We start from the raw sequence: 22,114 nt of genomic DNA, 5'->3' as shown, positions 1-22,114 counted from the left end.
TAATCTTTGCAAATAAAATCTATGAAAATGAGTGAGAGAATGAATTCTGAATATTATTTACTTTTCATTCTCAATAGGTACTTTTTAAGGTGCATTTATGACAATGCTAATTTCCCTTGCATTGAACGTGACCTAGAATATTTTGTTTTGTTTTTCCACCAGTTGAAGGCTTAAATGTAGCAATCATTTTGAAATTAATTTCAGAGTCTTCTGTAAAAGTAAATTCCCATATACTGAATGATGTGATTTTTTAAAAATAAATAAGGGGTAAATTCTGCTCTCCCACTAGCATAATCACACTGGTTTTAATGGGTTTGTGTCAATGCAAATGAGAGCAGAATCTGGTGCAGAGCCCCATGTGTGTCACCTCTCCATAATAAATCTGATTTCTTCGGTTTGCATGACAGAATATATATCATGTAAATGATCCATACCTGTGGGGCCAGTAAAAGCAGCAAAGAATCCTGTGGCACCTTATAGACTAACAGATGTTTTGTAGCATGAGCTTTTGTGGGTGAATACCCACTTCGTCAAATGCATGTATCTGACGAAGTGGGTATTCACCCACAAAAGCTCATGCTCCAAAACGTCTGTTAGTCTATAAGGTGCCACAGGATTCTTTGCTGCTTTTACAGGTCCAGGCTAACACGGCTACCCCTCTGATGTAGGCCCAGTGTTGACTAGTTACATGATAACTACCAGGCAATGGGTAATCACCATGTAACTGCAGTATGTATGTATTGTACCATGCAACTGTGGTAATTACCGTGCAACCATTAACATGGTAATTACTATACAATTACATAGTAATTCGTGGTTATTTCTCTCCTCTTAACTATGCAGAGTGCAGATTAAATGCCAGTTGCTTCTGGATCCAAGGTGATCAATTACACAGTAATCTGCAGAAAATCACTAGACTATTTCCATTAAAAAGTAGTTTGGTATTTTTGCCCTTGATTTAGAATGCCACTCTGTAAATCTATTCATTTGCTGAAAAACAATCAACTCCTCATTTAATACTGCTTGAGACCCACTTTTTCTGTGGTGCCTACGAGTAACTAGTTGACGAACTCATCTACATATTTATCTTACGAGTTAATCGCTCATTTATGAGAAAGAAAGGGATTCAGTGTTAGGAGGTAAGATCACTGAAAATGAAGTTAGGGATTGCTCAAGGGGAAGATGAACGAGGTTGAATGAAGGAGGGGAAATGGAAGAAGGATAGTCAGACATAAACCTGGTGTACGTGGCTGCAGGAGGATCACCCCAGTGGAACAGAGCCAGAATACAAGTACCAATATCATCCCCTCCCCTCCTTGCAGCTGATTATAGGAAACATGGCTAGGGAAAAGGTGTGTGGGCCAGGGCATCCCTGCACCCTGGCTATTGTATGAGCCCCTGGAGAATCGTTTGGTCTGTGGTGAATTTGGTGCAAGTTAGTGGTCTGTACTAGTACACATGACCACCGGACTGGTGGTCTAGAATTAGAATATGCAAAAGTGATTAAAACTGCTGTTTCCCTCCTCTTCTGAGCTGAGTGCATTTCTTGGCCTTAGCTGAGGAGCTGGTGCTCCGTTTTGTTTTCATTATGTACATCTGTCACTCAACCGTGAGGTGATCCAAGCCAATAAAATAGATATGAAGTTTTTTTGGTGTTGGGCCACAATTTCTGTATGCAAAACCTTTAAGCAGATTTCTTTCTCTGAGTTAGACGGTGTACCTGCTGTGGACTTCTATAAATGACAACTTCAGATTACATTTGTGCCGTGACTTGAAGCTAATGAGACGCTACTCATTTTCAAGCACACTATGATGAATATCTGGTGAAAATCCAAATACAGAGTCAATGTGGAACTGCGCATATAGTCTGGCCAGATAATCAGCCTGTGTAAATTGGCATAGCTTCATTAAATCGCTCAGGATCTGGCCAGTTATCATTAAGGCACATTGTTTTGAGTCACTCGATCGGATTTCTCCTGGCCATGTTCTGCCTCTGTGATCTTGGGCAAGGCACTGAAGTTCTCTCAGGGTCTCAGTTTTCCCTGCTGTAAAAAGGGGATATTAATGATACACCCCCATCTCACAAAGCTGTTGAGTGTGAGGCCGAACTCAGCAATTTCTGAAAAGTGTTTTCATATCCTCAGGTAATATAAAAGGGAAGGAGGAGGACTTGTTTTGTTTTATTTTGTTTTTGCCTACAAAGTAAGAAACAATTTCATCAGTCACTACCACTTGATGGCTGGAGATTGAATCATAGAATATCAGGGTTGGAAGGGGCCTCAGGAGGTCATCAAATCCAACCCCCTGCTCAAAGCAGGACCAATTCCCAACTAAATCATCCCAGCCAGGGCTTTGTCAAGCCTGACCTTAAAAACCTTTAAGGAAGGAGATTCCTCCACCTCCCGAGGTAACCCATTCCAGTGCTTCACCACTCTCTGAGTGAAAACATTTTTCCTAATATCCAGCTTAAACCTCCCCCACTGCAACTTGAGACCATTACTCCTTGTTCTGTCATCGGGTACCACTGAAAACAGTCTAGATCCATCCTCTTTGGAACCCCCTTTCAGGTAGTTGAAAGCAGCTATCAAATCCCCCCTCATTCTTCTCTTCTGCAGACTAAACAATCCCAGTTCCCTAAGCCTGTCCTCATAAGTCATATGCTCCAGCCCCCTAATCATTTTTGTTGCCCTCCGCTAGACTCCTTCCAATTTTTCCACATCCTTCTTGTAGTGTGGGGCTCAAAATTGGATGAGACCTCACCAATGTCGAATAGAGCGGAATGATCACATCCCTCGATCTACTGGCAATGCCCCTACTTATACAGCCCAAAATGCCATTAGCCTTCTTGGCAATAAGGGCACACTGTTGACTCAAATCCAGCTTCTCATTCACTGTAACCCCTAGATCCTTTTCTGCAGAACTGCTTCCTAGCCATTCGGTCTCTAGTCTGTAACAGTGAATGGGATTCTTCCGTCCTAAGTGCAGGACTCTGCACTTGTCCTTGTTGAACCTCATCAGGTTTCTTTTGGCCCAGTCCTCTAATTTGTCTAGGTCCCTCTGTATCCTATCCCTACCCTCCAGCGTATCTACCACTCCTCTAAGTTTAGTGTCATCTGCAAACTTGCTGAGAGTGCAGTCCACGCCATCCTCCAGATCATTAATGAAGATATTGAACAAAACCGGCCCCAGGACCGACCCTTGGGGCACTCCACTTGAAACCGGCTACCAACTAGACATGGAGCTGTTGATCACTACCCGTTGAGCCCGACGAGCTAGCCAGCTTTCTGTCCACCTTATAGTCCAATCATCCAGCCCATACTTCTTTAACTTGCTCTCAAGAATACTGTGGGAGACCATATCAAAAGCTTTGCTAAAGTCAAGGAATAACACATCCACTGCTTTCCCCTCATCCACAGACCCAGTTATCTCCTCATAGAAGGCAACTAGGTTAGTCAAGCATGACTTGCCCTTGGTGAATCCGTGCTGACTGTTCCTGATCACTTTCCTCTCCTCTAAGTGCTTCAGAATTGATTCCTTGAGGACCTGCTCCATGATCTTTCCAGGGACTGAGGTGAGGCTGACTGGCCTGTAGTTCCCCGGATCCTCCTTCTTCCTTTTTTTAAAGATGGGCACTACAGTAGCCTTTTTCCAGTCATCCAGGACTTCCCCCGTTCGCCATGAGTTTTCAAAGATAATGGCCAATGGCTCTGCAATCACATCTGTCAACTCCTTTAGCACCCTCAGATGCAGCGCATCCGGCCCCGTGGACTTGTGCTCGTCCAGTTTTTCTAAATAGTCCCGAACCACTTCTTTCTCCACAGAGGGCTGGTCATCTTCTCCCCATACTGTGCTGCCCAGTGCAGCAGTCTGGGAGCTGACCTTGTTTGTGAAGACAGAGGGAAAAAAATCATTGAGTACATTAGCTTTTTCCACATCCTCTGTCAGTAGGTTGCCTCCCTCATTCAGTAAGGGGTCCACACTTTCCTTGACTTTCTTCTTGTTGCTAACATACCTGAAGAAACCCTTCTTGTTACTCTTAACATCACTTGCTAGCTGCAATTCCAAGTGTGATTTCGCCTTCCTGATTTCACTCCTGCATGCCGGAGCAATATTTTTATACTCCTCCCTGGTCATTTGTCCAATCTTCCACTTCTTGTAAGCTTCTTTTTGTGTTTAAGATCAGCAAGGATTTCACTGTTAAGCCAAGCTGATGGCCTGCCATATTTACTATTCTTCCTACACATTGGGATTTTTTTTCCTGCAACCTCAATAAAGATTCTTTAAAATACAGCCAGCTCTCTTGGACTTCTTTCCCCCTCAGGTTATTTTCCCAGGGGATCCTGCCCATCGGCTCCCTGAGACTCCATTGAAGCTATGTCTACACTACAAAATTACTCTGATTTTACAGAAGTCGATTTTTGGGAACAGATTGTATAAAGTCAAGTACAGGCATCCACACTAAGCACATTAATTCGGCAGTGTGCATCCATAGTACCATGGCAAGCGTTGACATTCCGAACAGTTCACTGTGGGTAGCTGTCCCACAGTTCCCACAGTCCCCGCTTCCCATTGGAATTCTGGGTTGAGCTCCCAATGCCTGATGGGGCCAAAAATTTGTCGCGAGTGCTTATGGGTAAATGTCATCCCTCAACCCTCCCTCCGTGAAAGCAACGACAATCATTTTGCGTCCTTTTCCCTGGATTGCCCAAGCAGACACCATAGCATGGCAAGCATGGAGCCCGTTCAGCTCACCACAGCAGTTATGAGCACTGTAAACACCTCACGCATTATCATGTAGTTTGTGCAGATCAAGAACCTGAAAAACGAGGTGAGGAGGCGACAGCAGCACAGTGACGAGAGTAATGAGGATATGGACACAGACTTCTCTCAAAGCATGGGCCCCAGCAATGTGGACATCATGGTGTTAATGGGGCAGGTTCATGCTGTGGAACGCCGATTCTGGGCCTGGCAAACAAGCACAGACTGGTGGGACCGCATAGTGTTGCATGTTCAAGATGATTCCCAGTGGCTCCGAAACTTTCGCATGCGTAAGGGCACTTTCATGGAACTTTGTGTCTTGCTTTTGCCTGCCATGAACCGCAAGAATACCAAGAGGAGAGCAGCCCTCACAGGTCACAAGTGAGTGGCAATAGCCCTGTGGAAGCTTGCAACGCCAGACAGCCACTGGTCAGTCGGGAATCAATTTAGAGTGGGCAAATCTACTGTATGGGTTGCTGTGATGCAAGTAGCCAATGCAATCACTGAGCTGCTGATATCAAAGGTAGTGACTCTGGGAAATGTGCAGGTCATAGTAGATGGCTTTGCTGCAATCGGATTCCCTAACTGCGGGGCCGCTATAGACGGAACACATGTTCCTATCTTGGGACCAGACCACCAGGGCAGCCTGTTCGTAAACCGCAAGGGGTACTTTTCAATGGTGCTGCAAGCACTGGTGGATCACAAGGGACGTTTCACCAGCAGCAAGATGGGATGGCCAGGCAAGGTTCCTGATGCTCGCATCTTCAGAAACTCTGGTCTGTTTAAATGGCTACAGGAAGGGATTTACTTCCCAGACCAGAAAATAACTGTGGAGGCTGTTGAAATGCTTATAGTTATCCTTGGGGTCGCAGCCTACTCCTTAATGCCATGACTCATGAAGCCATACACAGGCAGCCTGGACAGTAGTCGGAAGCTGTTCAACTATAGGCTGAGCAAGTGCAGAATGGTGATAGAGTGTGCATGTGGATGTTTGAAGGGTCGGTGGCACAGTTTACTGACTCACTCAGACTTCAGCGAAACCAGTATTCCCATTGTTATTGCTGCTTACCGTGTGTTCCACAGTCTCTGTGAGAGTAAGAGGGAGTCGTTTATGGCAGGGTGAGAGATTGAGGCAAATCATCTGGCCACTGATTATGCGCAGCCAGATATAAGGGCAATTAGAAGAGCACATTAGGAAGCACTGCGCATCAGAGAAGCTTTGAAAACCAGTTTCATGATTGGCCAGGGTACCGTGTGACAGTTCTGTTTGTTTCTCCTTGATGAAAACCTTGGCTGACTCTAATTGCCTGTAAGCCAACTGCCTTTCCCCCTTCGATCACAGCTTGTTTGCAAAGGAAATAAAGTCACTATCATTTAAAAACCATGTATTCTTTATTAATTGATTATAAAAATAGGGAGATAACTCACAAGGTTGCCCAGGTGGGGTGTGGGAGACGGGGAGAAGGGAAGGAAAAGGCTACTTCAAAACTTATTGAATTACAGCATTCTGTTGCTTGGGCAGGCCACTGGGGTGCAGTGGTTGGTTGCCTGGAGTCCATCCATCCGCCCCCTCCCCCCACGTTCTTGGGTGTCTGGGTGAGGAGGCTTTTAGAGTACCTCCAGGAGATCTTCATGGAGATGTCCCTGGCGGGTTTCTGTTCCATCCCCAGACACGTTACCAGACTTTTCCAGTAGCTGTACTGGCCATGAATGCATCCCAAGTCCTCAGGGCACATTAATCATTAAAAAACACTTGCTTTTAAACCATGTTTTATATTTACAGAGGTACACTCACCAGAGGTTCCTTCTACGGCTTCATGATCCAGGATACTGCGTTGGGAGAGTAGGGAGGGTATTTCATTCAGGGTGAGAAAAAATCCTGGCTGTCGGGGAGAGTTGTGTGCTGTGTGCTCTCTTCAACCTCGTTGTTGTCCTCCTCCTCCTCATCATCTTCCCCATCCGCAAAATCCTCAGGCATGGTGACTGAGAATACCGCATCATCAGAGTCCACGGACCAGGGTGGGGTAGTGGTGGCGGGTCCCCCCAGAATTGCATGCAGCTCAGCATAGAAGCAGCATGTCTGCGGCTCCTCCCTGGAGCATCCGTTCGATTCTTTGGTTTTCTGGTACGTTTGTCTCAGCTCCTTAAGTTTCATACGGCACTGTGTTGAGTCCCTCTCGTGGCCTCTGTCCATCATGGCCTTGGAGATTTTTTTCAAATGTTTTGGCATTTTGTATTTTGGAACGTAGTTCTGGTAGACGGATTCGTCTCACCATACCGTGATCAGATCCAGTACCTCCTGTATGGTGCATGCTGGAGCTCATTTTCGATTCTGGGACTGCATGGTCACCTGTGCTGATGAGCTCTGCATGGTCACCTGTGCTGATCAGCTTTCCACACTGAACAAACAGGAAATGAAATTCAAAAGTTTGCAGGGCTTTTCCTGTCTGACTGGCCAGTGCCTCCGAGTTCAGAGTGCTGTCCAAAGTGGTCACAGTGGTGCTCTGTGGGATAGCTCCCGGAGGCCAATACCATCAAATTGCATCCACACTAACTCTAATTCGAACCGACAATGTCGATGTCAGCACTATTCCCCTCTTCGGGGAGGAGTACAGAAATTGATGTTAAGAGCCCTTTATGTTGACAAAAATGGCTTTGTTGTGTGGACGGGTGCAGGGTTAATTCAATTTAACCATGCTAAATTCGACATAAACTCGTAGTGTAGACCAGGCCTGAGGCACTTTAAATTCTTCTTCCAGTGATTTTGCATGTCCATTTCACTTCAAGTGCGCACACACAGTGCACTATTGTTGGAGATTTTACTCTCAGTGGTACCTATAAGGATGGCGCAAGCACCCTCTCTGACCTCCATGATGCTATGCAGTGGTATAAAGGGCAGAGACACCTCTGACTGTCCTCAGTTCCTTCTTACTGCCTGTGATGGTTATTGGAACGTTCTATCTTGCTACTGCAATTTCCCTTCTTTTTCATTTGTATACAGTTGGTACTCCTTAATAGTTAATAGCTTCAATGTTAATATAGTTTTAGTTGTAGGTTTCCTTTATTGGAGTACTTTTTTGGTACTATTTGATGCCTGCTATTTATGTATATATCCAGTACCAAGGCATGCCTCAATCACAGGGCCCTTCAAAAAAACTAATGCCATTTAGTTAGCTGCACTCCAGGTGCCTGAAGTGCCTAGGAGAGATTCACATCAGACAGGTGCCAATTCTGCAGGGACTTTAAACCAAGAACTACCAAGAACAGAGAGATTAGACTAAAATACCTTCTGATGGAAGCAGCCTCATGCCTATTCTCAGCTCCACCATTCAGAGCATGTACTGAGCATTTCTGCTTCAATCAGGAGTGCTCCTCCCATTTTGGAGGACTCTTTATGCTGGTCTCCTTCTCTGATACTAAGGAGGAGGCACCAGAAAAAGGCATCGAAAGACTCAGTACCTAGGAGATTGAGGTCCTCGGCACCAAAGTCCAGCAAACTTGCGAGCAAAGAAGGTGGAGATCTCTGTAGGCAGGGTCATCAATTCCAGAGCCAGTATTGGCCCTAAAAAGACTGACTCCTAAGGCAGAACCATCTGGCTCAGCAGTGCAGTCTTTACTGGTTCAGAGCAACAGGAGATTCTCCCAATACTGTAAACTCCTGAAACATATGCTGCAGCAAGTCTCTCAGTACTGGTTTCACCAGCTGACCAAAAATCTTCTTGCCCTATACAGACAATAGCTCAGTGGTTTGAGCATTGCCTGCTAAACCCAAGGTTGTGAGTTCAATCCTTGAGGGGGCCATTTAGGGATCTGGGGCAAAATCTGTCTGGGGATTGGTCCTGCTTCAAACAGGGGGTTGGACTAGATGACCTCCTGAGGTCCTTTCCAACCCTGATATTCTATGATTTGCCATCTATGGTGGCTCAGCATCTGGTTCCATGCTCACTGTGATTCCTCCTTGTTCAGTGCTGTCGAGAGGCAAACCGACAATATGACCAATGCCCTCTTCTCTGTAGTCCTAGCATGATATCTGGTTCCCACAGGAGCAGCTCCTCCTTGGTCAGAGGAGTCCAGTTCTTCATTAGAGTTGAAAGTTGGCTCACATATGCTTTGACCGCATCATGTTAGCCACTGCTTCCCACTGAGCAAGTTACCACCCTTGTACTCAGCAGAAATTCCATCTTGGCTGACTGGGAGAGATCCATGGTTAGGAAGGACATGGGCTCTGGGACCATATCGGTGGCCACTTTGAAACCCCCAGAGTTTTCCACCTGCCTCCAGGTTGTATCCACACCCTCCCTGATCTACTTCATCTAATAGCCATTGAGATCAGTCCCATGAAGAAAAGAAGGAAGCTGCTCTCTGTACCAAACAGGAGCAATCTGCTCAGGTGATACTCCCATATAAGACCTGGAGGAGGCTCCACTTTCTCAAGCGTTGGCTTCCTCTTCCTCATTGCTTGAGAAGGCAGTGTTGTCAGAGAGTTCCTCGCCTCCACCAGACAATTAGAGGGCTCACCAGGACATTCCAGTATGTAGGGCTATGTAGAAAGGTTTATGCATCTGTGTCCAAAGAGTCAGAAAAATGTACTTATACTTACACAATTGGAACATGATGTCTAACATGTCTATCGTAAATTGCTGAGTTTACATACTCTGAAGATGGCCAGTAACATAGGATTGTGATGTTTTATGGAGGTAGTAATATATAAAGTTTCCTTGGAGCATTCATTTTACTCATTCCTTTATGGCTAAGTTGCAATGCAATTATTAATAAGCATCAACAGTTCAATCCTGTCATCATAAACAATGTAAAATTGTTTTCAATTAATTTATTTTTAAATGATTTGACTCAAATGTGTATGTAATTTATGTGTATAAACAGAATGTATGTTGAAAAGTAAGCAAGTGTGCAACTTTACCATGTCAAGAATAGAGTAACATACAAACCAAACCCCACATGTTAGAGCAATAAAATTGAAAATGTGACAGATAAGCAGGGATTGAAGACTGTTATCAGTGGCCTTTCTCTGATAAATATCAAAAGACAGTGAACAAAACAACACAAGTTCAATATTTTCCATAATTTTGAAAAGTATGAGTCTTTCCAAATTACAAACTACTAGCTCTTTCCAAAAAATTGATAATACGATTAGTGGCATTAGTAAACATAAGGTCATGTAAAAACCACATTCTTTATTGGGACAATGCATTGATACTGAATAGCATCCACTTGGCTTCTGCTAGCCTGTGACCTGATTATAAACAAGCACTGAATTTTAACTATATTATAAAATGTGATTTTTTAAAATAGATAATCCTGAAACAGTATGCAATTTAGGCCAATATTTATATTTGTGATCAATAGAGAATAAACTCTGTTCCAAGCTATCCTCAAATTCAATGCTACCCAATATTTAACATTCTTTAGAATGTGCTTATTTATTTCATCGTTATATGTTTTCATTTCATGAGATTTTTCTGAGCAGAAACATATAACATGAAATAAGACGTAAAGTATTTTCCTTTTATGTATCAGACTCTGTACATTTGATCTCAATTATGGCTCCTAGATTCACTAAATGCAATGGATAAATCCTTACGGGTTTTAATCACGGTTGTTTCCAACTGTGGTCGAAAGGCAAACCTCTGATATTTATTTTAGAGGTTTGCTTTTACTTGACTGTGTAAGTTGTAATAATTGCTTCTTTTCAGCTTCCTGAATTTCTGGCCTAACGGGTTACGTTACCCACAGGCAGGTAGCCATATCCAGACTTTGATGGGATCTCAAAGCCTACAACATCGGAGTCGAGAGCAGCAATATGAAGGAAACATGAATAAAGTGACCATTCAGCAGTTTCAATCACCACTGCCAATTCAGATCCCTTCTTCGCAGAGCTCTCGGGCACCTCAGGCGGGGCGGTGCTTAATCCAAACCAAAGGGCAGAGGAGTATGGATGGCTATCAGGAGCAGGTGAGAAAATGTGTATCTAAAATAACATGCTGATGAAGCAACATTTGGTTTTTTTTTCCTGTCAGGTAGCAGCAGAGTGAGGGGCTACATGAACAGGAATTTATGATTCTTGGTCTATGTAAGAGTTATCAATTTGCAAGAATTTTGTTTAGTGTTTTATGATTGTGTGCACATGCTTAGGCATGTTGATTATGAATGGCAATTGCCATATACACAACATTGAGCAATGTGAGTGATTAGTCTGATATTTTATGGAAGGAGCAGAACTTTGAGCCTACTTATATTTGAGTTCCTATGGACAGATTTTAAAGAGAAATTTTTGTCTGCAACAGAATCATGATTTTTTCCAAAGCATTATAGTTTTGTTTTGTAGCTGAGTTATTCCACTGTGGTTGCACTTAACACGGTATTAGCAAATTGAATGGACATAAATTGTACCATTGATTATGCCATTTTTCTAAAAGCATTCATTGAAATGTCTCAGGGCCTTAATCAGCTCCAGTCTTATTATTTGTGCCTGTAGCAATTTGTTTCACTTGGAGAATGTATACCCGCTCCCATTTCTGTCCACTTTGTAATTGGGTACTTGAATACTTTTAATATTTGGGAACCTAAAAAGCCTACTTACAAACAAACAAGTGATGCATCAATGACAAATATGATCCACTTTTTATCAGGAAGGTTGCTGAGATTTCCTCCCAATTCACTAATTAAAATGACTGCTTCAGTAACAAGTATGTCATACATGTACCCATGTTGTGGACAGCTGACAGATGTATACATAAATGTATTTTTAAAGTTTTATTCCTAAAAGTACTGCTTAAATTTAAATGTGATGTTTTACTTAACATTAACTGAAAACCTAAAGTCCAGCACAGTGCAAATTCCTATTGATATTTTTCCGTTTACTAACGGGAGCTATACCAGGCCTATTATTGCAGTTATTTTAATAATATCATTGTCAATCTAAGAACTGACACTTTCTGAGATGGTCCAACTGATCCAGAGTTTTTTGGCCTTTAGGACACAATGCAAGCCAATCTATTCTTTCTGGCATTGATTTGAGAGGGATGATGGGGGAATTGATTGGTTGTGGAGGATGATTCTATTTTCTACCGTGAAGAAAGAAGGATTCATGTGCATTTAGATGTGTTTTATTGAACAGTGTATAGGCTCTTAGGTATGAGGAAGAGTGTGTACTTTAGAAGTCTGAACATTATATAAACAAAACATTGAAGGAAAAACAGCTTTTAAGGAGTAAGACTCAGAGAAATGAGAAACAGCGGTTTTTCAGTTGACTTCTGCATATTACCATTAGTGTGATCTGGTGCCTCTTGCATTGAGTTCTGGAATTTTTCTGGTGAGCAGTGTCTATGGATGTCACTTACCCCTATCCTATCCTTCCCTCATAGAAGATTCTGAGGATATAAAATGGGGAGAGCCTCTAGCTAGCCTTCAGTTCCTTTTAAACCACCAAAAGTGCAGTGATCTGAAATGAGGACACTGCGTATAATAACTTTCCTCATCGGTTTATTTTAATTTTGCCCTTTATGGCTATTTTCTTTTGAGTTAGATTAACAGTTACTTTGTAAGGTGTTCTTCAGTTAGACGAATAAAGAAGAAATAGTACCTATCAGGCACAGGTATTGTTTGGATGATCCTCAGAAGTGTGACAGCATATTAAAAATGGTGAAATATCACATTTGTGTACTTCAAAATAACAATTTTAATGGTTTTTAATACTCTGTACAATATCATTCAGAATGGTCAATTCCAATAGTTCACCATAAACCAAAATGTGTCAGGCAGAGACACATTTGTTTAGAAGATTAGCTTTAATGATTGTGTTCGATTATCTTTCCATATCTTTTTAACATAGTTTTGTGTAAGAATAGAAAAGAATCCTGGCCTTGGATTTAGTATCAGTGGTGGAATAAGTGGACAAGGAAATCCATTCAAACCTTCTGATAAGGTAAGATATGAATTTCTTACCAATAGTCTTTATTACAGCGATCCAAACAATGTCCTCAGATACAAGCATGTGAAATTCAATAGAAATTGGTCCAGGATGTGACTTTTTTAAACAAAAATGGGCATTTTCCTTCTGGTTGATAAATAAAGGTGTAATCAAATAGGCTATTCCCTCTATTGGGCTAGTTAATCTTTTCAAGCTTTTTGCTTTTTCCGAAGTACCAACTCCCTTGACTTCTTGTAAGTAGGGTTGCCAATTTTCTAATTCCAGTAAACCGAACACCATTGTCCTACCCCCGCTCTCTCTCCCCCACCCTCACTCATGCTCATTTTCACTGCAAGGCCCAAACAAAAAAATATTTATTGTTTTGACAGACGTATTATGTTAAGTTCAGGTTTTATTTGTTACAGGATGCTAGAGCTGGCAGCAAAATACTCAAAAAGGGTAATTTTTAAAAAAAATGAAACTTCACAAAGGTTTTCATGATTCTTTCCCTTCCTCTTCCCATTTTTCATAATCAGCTCCACGTTTTTTGTTCACTAAAGTTATTGTAATTTTATGTGTGGAATTAGGACCACACATTATCACAGTTGCAATGGGTCCATTAAAGGCCCACTCCTGAAGCCCAAATACAAATCCACAGAGCACAACCACAGAAATGCACACCTGTTGAGATACCTATATAAATAAATCTGTAGAAACTGATTCCCACATCTACATGCAGATACACACATGTATTCATGTGTACACATCTAGCATGCACTAGCACATATACTCCCACATTATTTATTATTACAATTGTTGTTTAGTGCCTAGAGACTCCAACTAAGATCCGGGCTCTCGTGTGGTAGATGCTGGACATACACACAGAAAGAGAGAATCTGCAACAAAAAGTTTATAATGTAGCTAGACAAAGATGGGGACAAATGTGTGGTGCATTGGCTCTTCTGCAATTACTAGTCAACAACATTTACTTTTTAAGAAATAATACATTTATTTTAGAGTTCCCTGCTCTTTTAAAAACTTATTAAATGAATACACACACCTTTATGTCATCAATTTTTTTCCCCACAAGCCAACAAAAGGAATAAAAATCAGAGAGTTAGGCTGAAAATTTTATTCACACAGGTATACACACATGCAGCAATACACGCACCTCCCTATACAAAGACACAGTCTCTTACACACATACAGTGAATGCATTCACACACTTGCCTACACAGAGACACTTTTTCATACACTTTTCCAGGGGCTGCCTAAATCACCCAGCCGGGAAGGGAGGTTGGTGGGCTGGAGGGGAAAAGATGGGGATGGGGATGGAGGAGAGAGGATGGGGAGGGAAAGAGGCCAAGGACAAGAGCAGGGGGGAGGGGGGAGTATGTGGGGTGGATGGGGATGCGGGGGAGGCAGAAGACTACAGGGAGTGTAGGGGGCACAGGGGTGTATTGGGACATAATGGGAGTGCAGCAGTGTATGGAGGTGAATGGGATGCAAGGGTGTGAGGGATGAGGGACATGGGGGTGGTGGCTCTGGGAGGTGAGGGGCACAGGGATATATAGAGACATAATGAGAGTGCAGCAGTGTATGGAGGTGAATGGGGTGCAAGGGTGTGGGGGTGAGAGACATGGGTGGTGGCTGTGGGAGGTAGAGAAGATGAGTGGGAGAGTGGGGGCACAGGACTGGGATGGATAGGTGTGGGGGGCAGGATGGGACAGGGGAGGGATGCAGTTAGGGGGATGGGGTGAGATGGGGAGGGATGCAATGACGGGAGCATGGGGATGCGGGAGGTGGTTGGGATGGGGAGGGATGCAGTGAGTGGGATGGGTGTGTAGCCCCATTCCCAGCACTCGGAGATGGGGATTCACATACCTTCAACTCCTGGGTGCCGGGGATGGGGCAACAGACTGTGCAGCTGCATGAGGAGAAGAGGGCAACAGCAACACCTGGTCACCCTAGTTGTAAGCATATATTTTTTCCAGAACAAAACTGGGACCTGATCCAACTCCTTCTGATGTAGTTGAAAAGATTCCAATTGATTTCAGTGCGGGTTGGATTGGTCTCTAATTAGGAGGATAAATTCACTGGTATTTTGAACAGTAGTAGTGTCATTAACTAGCTTCAGTTGCCTAGGCTTTTGCCTACTCAGCCAAACACAACAGATACTATCTGTACTCTGCAGATTAATAGTGTGGAAAGGTCTATAGAAGACTCTCCACACGTTTCCCTATAAATGAGCATGCCTTTTAGTAATCAGGATTGTGAAGTTTTTGGTAATAAACATCTAGATCTATTGCATGTTTATATTAAATAGTCTAGGAGAATGATATATCTCTTTAGTCAGCAAAATGGGGACAAATAAAAGTGTGACAATAAAGGGTTATCAAATTCAAATGGTCTAGAGATTAGAAAGTGGACTCTGAGGCGTCTGAATTAATCTGTGATGCGTACTAAAACTAAGTGGAGCTTGTTACATATAAAAGACTATAAATTTGTATATTTTAAACATGGTGTATTCTTTGTTAAGATTAGACCCAAACCTGCTGGGTGGCCAGCACCCTCATCTCTGCACCCATCTATGCCCACAAATTTCAGTGTGAGCTGAGAATGCTAAGCAAATCATGGGATCAGCTTTTTTTTTAAAAACAAATCTTCATATGTAGACTTAGACTCCATCATTTTTTTTAAATTTCCCATCAGCTTCCATTAAACTTGAAAGGAAAATTAATATTTACAGAAAATGTCAAATGCCTTTGAAGATACCCATATAATATGGACAGGTTCTGATGATTTTTTACATTGTCAATTACTGAATTGGAGGAATGTGATCATTCCTCTCTATTTGACATTGATGAGGCCTCATCTGGAGTACTGTGTCCAGTTTTGGGCCCCACACTACAAGAAGGATGTGGAAAAATTGGAAAGAGTCCAGCGGAGGGCAACAAAAATGATTAGGGGGCTGAAGCACATGACTTATGAGGAGAGGCTTGGGAACTGGGATTGTTTAATCTGCAGAAGAGAAGAATGAGGGGGGATTTGATAGCTGCTTTCAACTACCTGAAAGGGAGTTCCAAAGGAGGATTAATCTAGACTGTTCTCAGTGGTACCTGATGACAGAACAAGGAGTAATGGTCTCAAGTTGCAGTGGGGGAGGTTTAGGTTGGACATTAGGGAAAACTTTTTCGCCAGGAGGGTGATAAAGCACTGGAATGGGTTACCTAGGGAGGTGGTGGAATCTCCTTCATTAGAGGTTTTTAAGGTCAGGCTTGACAAAGCCCTGGCTGGGATGATTTAGTTGGGAATTGGTCCTGCTTTGAGCAAGGGGTTGGACTAGATGACCTCCTGAGGTCCCTTCCAACCCTGATATTCTATGATTCTGTGAATTTGGACTACAGGGAGTAGATCATTTTATTCTGTATAACCAATAGACATTTGAACTTGTAGTACTTAAAAATGTATTGGTTCTCCTACCTGGAGGCTGAAATGTTGCTTTATATGGTCTTTCCAATGTGCTTTATAATTAATGTAAATGTGACTTCATGTCATGGTTCCTAAATTGGCTTATGATATTATAATGAAATTCTGTATCAGTTGTTTTGACAATTAAAATTCTTCACGCTTTTCTTTTGAAAAAGAAACCATGTTCCCTCATTAATGTATCTGCATAAGTAATAAATTTGATTCTGTAACAACTGTATATAGCAAAATTATAACCATATATTTTAATATGATTAACAATTAATCAAGAAAAGTTTAAATTGGACCAGAGAATTGTCTTTTGAGAGAGTGTGTGTGTTAGTCTGTGTGGGGTTGCATTTCTACATTATTTCTTTTTATCAAAGAAATTAATTATTTCAGGTTATTTCAAATCATTGTTCTTAAATCCTTACATGTTTTTTACTTGAGATCTTTTAAGTGTTTTTAATGCTTCAATCATTATTTGCATATTTATAATATTTTAAAGGTCACAGTGGGGTTCAACTCTTTCTCATCATACAATTCCAATAATTCAGATATAAAACTTCATGTACAGTATTTTACTGTATTCCATGTAAAATCAGTAAACTTATAGCACATCGTATAGCTTTAAGAATATTCATCCTCATAATAATAGATAGTTAAAATAAGATGTGCTGATGGAGTAACACTGTCTCAGAATTGCCTAGATCATCTTGCCTGCTCAGTCCATAATAACCTTAGCCAACAGCAACTCTGAGTGACCTCTCCTTGTCTCAGTTTCCTAATCACCTAGCAGTTATTTTGATGGAGTCCTCAACTCTTTTCCTATGTGCAGTACCTTCTGGATCATGTTTTTTAAATGGTCTGGCCTCCCTGCCCTCCCCCTTCTGTGTGCTACCCAGAGGTCAGATTCCAAACTAAATCAAGAGGAAGTTTATTTAACCAATCTTTATTTCCAAGCAGGACCTATATAACGGAGAGAAGAACCAAAGATGCTGGTTAAACATAGTGAAATGATTTAGGTAAAAGCAGAGAAGTAGGTTATGACCGATAGAGTGCAAACAAAATGATTCAGAGGGGGACCAAAGGAACAGAGAAGTAACTGAGAACATAAAAAATGCCATCCACCCACATAAACACATGGGGGAACTTGATGTCCAGCGGTGAATGCGAGACAGGCCCAGCAACAAGGAAGGGAAATATTCACTAAGGGGCAATAGGTAGCTCCTCTTCCAGAAGTCTCTGGCACCCATTGGTCATCTGGGGGAGAGGGGTGCTGAATGGCCAGCATTCCCCAGTTCCCAGAATTTAACCCAGTGCAGGAGGCATGGGTAGCCTCTTACAGCTCCGATCCAATATCCCATCCTACCCACCTGAACTAGGAATGGGAACCTGGCCTGAGAGATGCTGCTGGTCTAGCCAATATCGGTTTGGGGTTCAGAAAGGAATTATTTCTCCCATGGGCCAATTGGCAGAGATCCAGGGAGTTTTTTGCCTTTTTTCAGAGCATCTTCAAACCACAGTTGGTTAAGTAACTAACTGTGGTACTGGGATGGAGTTGTTTATTTGTCACAACTTGCACCTGGTTTCCAGTGTGGTTAAGAGAATAAAATGAATGTTTCCCAGAAGTAGAAGATCTGGGATTTTGGTGATGAGCCTTGGGCTCATGTGATAAGGTGAGACCTTGTGGCTTTTGTGTGCCAGGGTCAGACTTGTGTCCTTCGCATTGTGGCTCACCCTCTGCCCCATCATAGGGTGAGGGTGCTCTGGCTCTGTGAGAGCTGAGTCCTACCCCCATTATATAGTAAAGAGACCTGTAACCTCTCACTGGAACCAATTAAATGCCTAGTATAGGAGAGTATGGGTAATGGGTGGGTAGTGCCCCTCCCCTATGTTAAAGTTTAATAAAAGTTTAGGTCTGCTGCTTAATTCCATGCATGTCTGTACTCATTTTGCCTCTGTGTCCACGTCAGGGGTGCTGAATAGCAGATCTGTCTCATAAGTATGATAGCATATAGACCAGATGGGTGAACAAATGCAAGCTACACAAGAGAATTCCACCCTCCTTCCTCAGAAGGTTTATTGTGCTGACAAGACAAAACAGCAATGGTGGGAATGAACCTTGTCTGAGGGTTCAGGAAGGAAGGTGATGAGCTACAAAAGGCCTGTAAACTGCCGTGGAATCACCATGGATTGAATGATGATGAAAAAAATATAATTTCTTGGTACTGACAACATGAAACCCAGAAGTTAAGACAATCCTCTTCCTAAAATCTTACAGTTCAAAGAGACGCATAGAAAACAGGATACACAGTAAACAGGTCTGAGGATAACGATGAAGAGATTGTGTTTCATGGGGTGTTTTTATGTGAAATGTTCAAAATGTGATGATCAGCCAGAAATTATATTTCAGTTCTTAGTTTGTACACTATACTTCCCTGAAATACTGGAACTAAAACCACTCTTTTCCATTTAATTTTGCCATCTTTTAAGTTGTTCATTTCTGAGACATAGGACTAAAAGAAACTTATGCAATGAGCCTGGTGGCCAATAAATCACAAAAGGTGTGCTTTTGAGCATAATGCTTTTTTCCCCATCTAAGTAAAATTAAATAAGCATCCTGCATAAATTAGACTGTAACTAACAAGCTCTTGCTTCATTTTCCTCCCAATAAACCCATTCCTTTCGCTTATATCCAGAAATGATGAAAACGTTGACTTATTCTGAGAGTTAGAATCTTAGCTCCAAATGACCTCTAACTAATTAAATTGATATCAGGAGAGAAACACCATGAGAGCACAATACAGAGGTGCTGTAACTTGGGACTGCTGCTTAGCTACTTATAAAGTTTTAGCTTTAAAGAATTAACAGGATTATATAAAGCCTTCAGATCAGCAAACAGGCAGTTGGACAGATTTCAGGAAATGATTGTACTGGTCTCTTACAGGATGTTTCGCAAGCATCAGTACTTTAAAGTTCTTTATGAAAGCTTCAGTAATGCATGCAGTCAGGTACTTGCTTGATAAAACAGTATTTTACTAAAGTAAGAGTCTATAATCACTGGTCTACTTCTGTTCATAAATCTTTTAAACTTATAAAAGGTAAAATTATCAATGAGAGAAACAGTTCTAACACCTCTTTGAAGGGTGCATGCGATAATTGGGGTCACATCTAGAGGGTATATTCAGAAAAGCTGAGTACTGGAGGGCTTCCAGATGATTTAAAATAAAATAGTTTCTATAGTGCATATATAGTTCAACACCATCCTTTGGAGCTGGACAAATCACTCTTAGTGACTGGTTCAAGTATGCATATTTCTAAATTATTATTGCATGGTGACTGGCAGTTTTTCTGCTGTTGCACAATATCAAATCTTTTTAAATCTCAGTGAATGGGACCTTTTAGAAACTGAGCTACATAGAACATGGGGTTGTCGCTGAAGTTCCTCCATTTTTAATATAAAATATCAAATGAACCTTTAGCTAGTGCTTGGTAATAGAATCCTAACCTCTGTTACTTCTGACTTATAGGGTATCTTTGTTACTAGGGTTCAGCCTGATGGACCAGCATCCAGCCTGCTCCAGCCTGGTGATAAGATCCTTAAGGTAAGAGGGAACTATGTTTTTTGTTTAGTTTTTAGTTTTAATTTAGTTCTAGATCAAATTTGCACAATATACAAGTAATTTTTTTCCTCACTGCCAATTAGTCTAGATTATTTTGCACTTCTTGTTAGCTAATTTGGTTTATTAATTTAGTTTATAATTAATTCATAGTACTTTATTTAGAGGTGGGCATTTCTCTTCCCTTTCTCAGAGGGAATGGGAACAAACCAGTGTGGAAGGGATGGGAAACATGAAGAAAAGAGACAACTTGTCTCAGTGGCATGCACCACCTTCCTGAGAGCTGAAGAAACCCTCCTGGAGAAATCTCTGAGATCAGAGCTCAGCATTACACAGTAGTGGGGCATGAGGTCCAAGCAATATTCATTCTTCTCTGTGGCTTCTGCTCCCTCAGAGGATGGTAGTGTTCAGGCACAGGAAGGAAGAGTTAATGGCAACACAGAGGAAGCTACTAGACCCTGCAGAGAATGGTTCAGAGAGAAAGTCTGTTGCCAGGATTGGCTCAAGCACAGTAGGCTTATGCTCTGGATCCACAGGGTCTGGAAACTGTGACCTTTCTCCCTCCCATAGACCACAGTCTGCTCCTTTTTGAAATGAGCCTGTGGCATCAAGATGAACTTGATAGAGAGTTTTTTCCCCATCGTTTTTGCCCTCCCATGTACTTTTCAGAGAGGGAAGCATTGGGCTCCTCTTTATGTACAGTGAGGTGCCCATCTCATTACCTCTGTCTATGTGCAATGCACATACTCCTGTAATCAGTTCCAGAGAACAGACTGACCAAAAATAAAGAATGGTCCTCCACACAGTTCTCTCACACAGGTAAAACCCTCGTAAATGTGCTTTGCATCAAGATCAACAGATTCCAGCTCTGTTAAACTAACAGGATAATACACTCCAAATGAAAGGGATCTGCACTGGGAATGCCATTTCACCTGCCCTGCAGAGTTGAAATCATGGATCTAGTAGCAGGAGCATAATCTCAGGCAGGGCCAGCTTTAGGCCAATTCCACCAATTCCCCCGAATCGGGCCCCGCGCCTAAGAGGACCCCATACCCAGTGAGAATCTCTTCCCTGGCTAGAGGCGCCTTTTTAATTTTTACTCACGTGGTGGCGCTCTGGGTCTTCGGCAGCACTTGGGTGCTGGGTCCTTCTCTTGTTTGGGTCTTCAGCGGCGGGTTCTTCAGTGCCGCTGAAGATCTTGAGTGAGTGAAGGACCCGCAGCCGAAGACTCGGAGCACCGCTCAGATAGTACAACCCCCCCCGTGTTTTTTTTACGTGTCTCTTTTTAATTTTTTTTGTCTTCCCTGCTGGGGCCCCGTCGAAACAGTTTGAATTGAGCCCCGCACTTCCTAAAGCCAGCCCTGATCTCAGGCTCTCTGGATGATGTAGGTAAGGCTCTGTAAAGGACCCAACTATATGTAAACCCATACTTCGAATGGCAACAGATATAACAGTCCCATTTATTGTCTTCAAATGCAAAGCCAACAATAGAGCTACTCTGAGATGATAAAAAGCAGTTTTCCCTACAACTTTCTAAAATTGTTTACTTCTTTTAGTCACTATAAGTGTATGCAAAATTTTTTGATCTCAACAATTGTGCTGTTGTATAAATAAATAACGTCATGGTATTTGTGTTATTCTTTTGCTTGTTTCTTGTACGTGAATGAAAGCAAGAATTTGAACATTTTATTAACTCAAGTCATGTTTAAGTCTCATTTTCTTCCCGTATAAGACCAAATTTCACTGCAGTCACATTTTCACAAAGAAATGTGACTGCAGTACTTTGCCTCTCCTTCACTATGTGAATATCTTTGAAATACTCTCCCCAGAAGAACTGACTCCCCTTATGCTGGAGAACAAAAACATTTGAATGGCCTCAGAAGAAACCTGGGGCCTTTTTTGTCAATTGATTTCAAATGAAAGCTCTGCCTTTTAGTATGAACTATTTAAATCAGGTCCCCTGGTGTAATCCAGGCAAAGGCAAGGCAAACTGCCCTGACAGCATTTTAGAAATTCTCCACTGGTGGAAGATCAAGATTTCTCACTCAGAAGTAATAGCAAATAACTATACTTTTTTTTTAAAAGAAAAAAAAGATGCTTTTCTACAGAATCTTGGAAACCATTATTTTTACCTGGAAAATATATTGTCACTATAAATAGTATTTTCAGGCGGAGTGAGTATGTGAGTGAGGGAAGAATGATTCTAGCTGTGCAAAAGGTTCATAGCAGACTTTGAACCCTCTTGAACTCATCCTGGGGTTGAGGTACATTGTATTTTACAAACTTTATAGTGGGGCAATCTGCAGTTACGCTACTGTATCATACCTGTTCTCCT

At 42.0% G+C, this 22,114-nt stretch overlaps 1 protein-coding gene across 13 annotated transcripts in view; it reads left to right on the top strand.

The window, feature by feature from the left end:
• Nucleotides 1-22,114, top strand: part of LRRC7 (leucine rich repeat containing 7) — a 369,343-nt gene that overhangs the window by 315,347 nt on the left and 31,882 nt on the right. For 11 of the 13 annotated variants that reach the window (XM_030571824.1, XM_030571822.1, XM_030571820.1 and 8 more), the window contains 3 exons: nt 10,513-10,731; nt 12,611-12,703; nt 19,690-19,764. In XM_030571824.1, the coding sequence (XP_030427684.1) occupies nt 10,513-10,731; nt 12,611-12,703; nt 19,690-19,764 (387 nt within the window). Of the gene's footprint in view, nt 1-10,472; nt 10,732-12,610; nt 12,704-19,689; nt 19,785-22,114 lie in introns of those variants that run through there. The other 2 variants (XM_030571829.1, XM_030571830.1) reach the window with 2 other exon arrangements.

This window comes from Gopherus evgoodei, chromosome 8 (genome assembly GCF_007399415.2).
Source record: "Gopherus evgoodei ecotype Sinaloan lineage chromosome 8, rGopEvg1_v1.p, whole genome shotgun sequence".
Lineage (NCBI taxonomy): Eukaryota > Metazoa > Chordata > Testudines > Testudinidae > Gopherus > Gopherus evgoodei.
Note: the sequence above shows the minus strand (reverse complement) of the source record. Positions and strands in the feature narration are given on the sequence as shown.